The sequence below is a fragment of the Cyprinodon variegatus genome, unplaced genomic scaffold, assembly GCF_000732505.1.
Source record: "Cyprinodon variegatus isolate N-32 unplaced genomic scaffold, C_variegatus-1.0 Scaffold1402, whole genome shotgun sequence".
NCBI classification, from domain to species: Eukaryota; Metazoa; Chordata; class Actinopteri; order Cyprinodontiformes; family Cyprinodontidae; genus Cyprinodon; species Cyprinodon variegatus.
In genome coordinates, this window is record NW_015151855.1 from 152,857 (window position 1) to 157,660 (window position 4,804).

The 4,804-nt window shown below is 45.5% G+C and overlaps 3 protein-coding genes across 3 annotated transcripts in view; 2 read left to right on the top strand and 1 right to left on the bottom strand.

Annotated features, from left to right (window-relative positions):
- The window catches only part of LOC107103239 (probable tRNA N6-adenosine threonylcarbamoyltransferase, mitochondrial), a 5,800-nt gene extending 3,708 nt beyond the window's left edge, over positions 1-2,092 (bottom strand). Inside the window, exons 1-2 of the mRNA XM_015402815.1 lie at positions 1,811-2,092; positions 783-813 (exon numbers count right to left, since the gene is read on the bottom strand). Of these exons, the coding sequence (XP_015258301.1) occupies positions 783-813; positions 1,811-2,060 (281 nt within the window). The 5' untranslated portion in view covers positions 2,061-2,092. The remainder of the gene's footprint in view (positions 1-782; positions 814-1,810) is intronic.
- alkbh6 (alkB homolog 6) lies at positions 2,092-4,758 on the top strand. The gene is made up of 2 exons (XM_015402822.1): positions 2,092-2,225; positions 3,666-4,758. The coding sequence occupies exon 2, from the start codon at positions 3,671-3,673 to the stop codon at positions 4,373-4,375; it is 705 nt and encodes a 234-aa protein (XP_015258308.1). The 5' UTR covers positions 2,092-2,225; positions 3,666-3,670; the 3' UTR covers positions 4,376-4,758.
- adat3 (adenosine deaminase, tRNA-specific 3) overlaps positions 2,107-4,804 on the top strand; it is a 5,700-nt gene continuing 3,002 nt past the window's right edge. The window contains exon 1 of the mRNA XM_015402821.1: positions 2,107-2,225. The gene's annotated coding sequence lies outside the window, so the exon portion shown is untranslated. The remainder of the gene's footprint in view (positions 2,226-4,804) is intronic.

Sequence of the window (4,804 nt, forward strand, 5' to 3'; positions counted from 1 at the left end):
TGATTATCCTCCTTAAAAAGCATCAAAATCAAATTTAGAAATGTGTCCCACTTATTGCTGAGAACCAAAGTCTATTGAAAGTAGAAAACTAGCTGTTCCTGAGAAACAGCTGTGAGAATGCTGGACGCTAAACTGTAAGCTTAAAAAGGCAGAAACCAATGAGATGACTTGAAAAAGCAGAAAAGATAAATGCTTCATTTCTTTATTGAAAAAAGCTGAAGCCGACAGCAGAAACATGTTATGAATTAGCAGCAAACAGAAAAGCTTAATGTTTGTCCAGAAAGATCGCTGAATTAAGCCAGTTTTTTTAAATATAGGCTGAAATGTATTAAATTAGCAGAAGCAGAAAAGAAAATTGCAGGAAAAACTTGTATCTTATCTGGTTAAAGAAATAAAGGTTTGGTTAAAACGTTGAAGAATGTGGTATTGAATGAGCAGCTTAGTGCTGCATAAGAAACTTGATTAAAGTGTTGACAAGTTGAAGTAATGTAAAATATGGAGAGAAAGTTAATACAGAAATGAGCGAAACTTGGAAACAAAAAAGGGCAAAGTAGCTGAACTTTTAGTGGAATTTTTGAAGTTTTCCATTCATTTCTCTGGGCCAGAAAAAGCTTAATATTTCAAAAATCGTAATATCAAATCAAAATCAAAAGACATAGAATAACCCTCCAGCAGAAGCTGAAGGTTTTGATACCAAGGCTGTAGAAATCGGCTGAAGTATGCAGGACCGGTTGGAGACGGAAAAAAACAAAAAGGAAAACAATGCATCAATGCATTCTCACTTGATTATAGGTGGGGTCTGTCCACACCTGGCTGTCCACGCCAGGCCAAAGTCGGTGGGGACATGTCCACACCAGGCCAAAGTCGGTGGGGACATGTCCACACCAGGCCAAAGTCAGTGGGGACATGTCCACACCAGTCCTTCAGAAAGTTATGCCTGTGCTTTAGAGACGTTCCGATCATCCCACAGGCCCGTTTGGACCCTGATGTCTTCATCTGACTGAGCTGGAGACTTTGGATTGTCAGGTTTTAGATCTGCTAAATCTAGATTAAAGGGTTGGACTTTGTTTGAAGACGTTTCTCTTCCCATCCAGGACTCTTTTTCTATTCAAAATGTCAGAAATAGCGTTGAGTTTCAGGTCTTATACAGTGGACCAACAAAAGCCTTGTAATGTTTGTTCCCCTGCATAGCGATGAGGGATGAGATGGTATTGGGAAGGAATCAACTCTATTGCTGCATTGTAGGTTTTTGAGAGCTGAAATCTGATTCTCTATGCAGGGAAAGAAAACATCTCTCCAGGTCAGCCAGACCAACAATGAGCCTTAATGACTGCCTTTCAGAGGAATGGACCAGTATCGGGTATTTCAGGCCAATAATGACCTCATTGATTCCCATTATTAAGGGCTGGAGCTGGTTTTCAGGTTTCAATCTGCATGTTTTCTAAGCCGTTACAAGTTTGGTCCGCTCTATAAAACCTGGAACTCAGCGCTATTTCTGATATTTTCAATTGAAAAATCTTCCTCAATGGGAAGAGAAGAGGGTTAGTAACCCTAACCCTCAGACCAGTAGGTCTATGTTGTTCTAATGCTCCACAGAGCAGCACAGCTAGTTAGTCTCTGGAATCCTAACTGGTTTTTCACTATGGTGTTCTGGTTTCTAAAAGAGTTCAGTCTGATGAGAGCAAAGAGCCCATATCATCACACCGTCACTGCTGTGCCGGACATCTGCTGTTGATGCACATCTACTGTAAATTCTGCTGTTATCTTTCCACCCTGACATTGTTCTCCAGATCAGCTAACTGACTGAATTAAATAACTTTAGTTTTGGACCAGGGTTCTAGAACCTCCACCCGTCCATGTCTGCTGGACCCGGACAGTAAACGGTGTGACACCCACCTCAGATGGACCTCTTTCTGAGAATGCAGGGATTCTCCCAGAATGGTTCCGGTTCCGTCCATCACAGCGGCTCCGGTATCATCGCAGCTGGTCTCGATGCCCAGAACCAACCTGCTGGCTAAGGTGTGTTTGGACCGCAGCAGCCTCACCTTTGAGGGAAACATCGCGGCTCCAGGCGGTTAAAACAACGCGAGAAAACACGGAGCTTACGGCGGAACGTAGTGATCTTTTCTCGCGCAGCCCGAACACCTTTCAAGGTTGCACACAGATGGAGCTCTTCAGCGCGGCTTCTATTCAATAAACAGTGTTTCTATCGGGGAATCAGTCAGGTTAGTTTTTCTTTTTCTTTACTTTTGTGTTTCTAAATGTTGAAACTTGGAGCTGATGTTGTCAGACATGTTTGTTTTATTCTCTAACTGGTTAAAAACGGCTTTAAATGACCCGTTTCCGTTCAGGAAACAAGCCTCTCCTTTAAATGTATTTAAATCCTTTTATTCAAAATACTTTTTGGAGAATATCGATAGTTTTATTTTCTAAATCTTTATTATAAGCGTTTGTTTTTGCCTAATTAAATAGGGCGTGTCTATTGATGGGTTAATGGGGCATATTAAGCCCAAACTATTGATTCTGTCTGGCAGAATACTGACACCTGCTGGACATGTAGAGACACTACAGGCAGCTTATAATTAAACTGAATTGATTTGATGAACTAATTCAATGACATCGTTTAAGTTATTGTAAGTTTTATTATATTATTTCATATCTATGTTTAAATTGAAAATATCTTTGATATTTTTAGATGCATCCAATAAATAATGGAAACATTTATCATAAGGTTAAAATTATGAACAAACAGAAAATGTGGATGAGGATGCTGCTGGATTAGGATTTTAAATATTTTTTAATACAATAAGAACAGTAAATAAACTAAGAGTCACTTTGAAATTAACTTAAATCTGACAAGTTGAGGGATAACAGAGGAAAATTATGACACAATAAGAAAATAAATAATTAGTCTCATTAACTGATCAAAGCTCCGTTCCAAATGAACGGGAGTCGGACTTCCTGCAACCATCCTGACGTCGGTCCAGAAGGTTCTGCAGCAGCCTGAGGTTGGAGCGCTGCTCTTTCAGCACCTGGAGGTCCAGGTGGGCTCGGTTCTGCTCTTTGGTTTACAGACGAGATGAGAAACAGAACCAAAGGTTTGCAGGAAAGCAGAAGTCCTCCAGCTGTGGACCTTCTAACAGCAGCAGGTTCTGGTTCTGTTCAGCTGAGCAGGTTCTGTTACTATAAACAGATTTTAAGAGAAGGAATGAAAACCGGATCAGCAAAGGTTCCGTCCATCAGCCCAGAAAACGGTTCTGTTAAGAACCGCCTCAGAATTGCAAGGTTCTGATGATCCGATTTATTCCAGGATCTATAGAACTGGATCAGAACCAGGAACACCAGATCAACGAAGAGGATTTCTGACCCAGAGAAGTGGGTCTGCTGAGCCGGACCTCCGTGTTCTACAGAACCTCTGGCCCACTGTGCTGCCATTACCATGGCGATCTACTAATTCAGCCTGGTAGGAAGCTGAACTGGACCAGAACCGGCAGAGGAAGGGGGTCAGACACCGGACCTTAGGGGGCGGGTCTTCTGATGTCATGCTGAGGTTCTGAGTCCTCTACCGGACCGGAACCAAGCAGCAGTCCAGCAGAGACCCGCTTTGCTTTAGGTTCTGTTCAGAACTCTTCGTTAATTCTGGTTCTGTGTCGCCTCTCCCAAAGGAGCCATGCAGCGTCCCGGTCCGGTTCTGGAGGATCTGGAGCGGTTCCGGGTCCCTGAAGCTCCACAAACGGTGTTTTACGTCCCGGACTTCGTATCGCCGGAGGAGGAGTCCTTCCTTCTGGAGCGGGTCTACCGCTCCCCCAGAACCAAATGGACCCAGCTGTCGGGTCGGCGGCTCCAGAACTGGGGCGGGCTGCCGCATCCCAGAGGCATGATGGCGGAGGAGGTTCCGGACTGGCTGCAGAACCTCTGCGAGAAGATCTCCTCCCTGGGCGCCTTCGGGGGGAACCGGGCCAACCACGTTCTGGTGAACGAGTACGGACCGGGCCAGGGCATCATGCCCCACCAGGACGGCCCGCTGTACCACCCCACCGTCAGCACCGTCAGCCTGGGCTCACACACCCTGCTGGACTTCTACCGGCCCGTCAGCGGCCTGGAAGGGGCGGAGCCACAGACCCAGCAGAACCGCTACCTGTTCTCCCTGCTGCTGAGGCCGCGCAGCCTGCTGGTCCTGCAGGACGACATGTACCAGAACCTGCAGCACGGCATCCAGGAGCGGGACCGGGACACGCTGACCCGGCAGGTCCTGAACCTGTCCGCCGCCCAGGCCCGGTCCGGGGAGACGCTGCTCAGGGGAACCCGGGTGTCCCTCACCATCAGACACGTCCCCAAGGTGATCAGAACCAGGCTGGTTCTGGGGAGGAGATGAGAGGCTGGATGTGACCGGGTCGGCGCCGCAGGTTCTGAAAAACTGGAACCAGAACAATCAGCCCTGCTCCTATGAAAACATCAGAACCGCCGTGTTCCGGATCAATTCAGCAGCTTTAAAGACTGATTAAAGGCTTTTATTTTGGAGGGATTTGTTCTTGTTTCCATAGTAACCAAATCAAATGAGAAATTCTTCCTGAAATCTACAGAATAAACCCAGAATGAGACGAACCAGAACCAGAACCTGCTGGTTCTGATCAAATCAAATACCAGTGATGATGAGATGGACTAACTGCTGCCACCTGGTGGACAGTAGCTGTAAAAGATGTAATGATGAAACTTTAAATTAAATGTTTTCTGATGCAAAAAAGTTCTGATGGTGTCATTCTGCTCCAGATTGGAGAGATGGTTCTGTTCTGTTTTCATAACT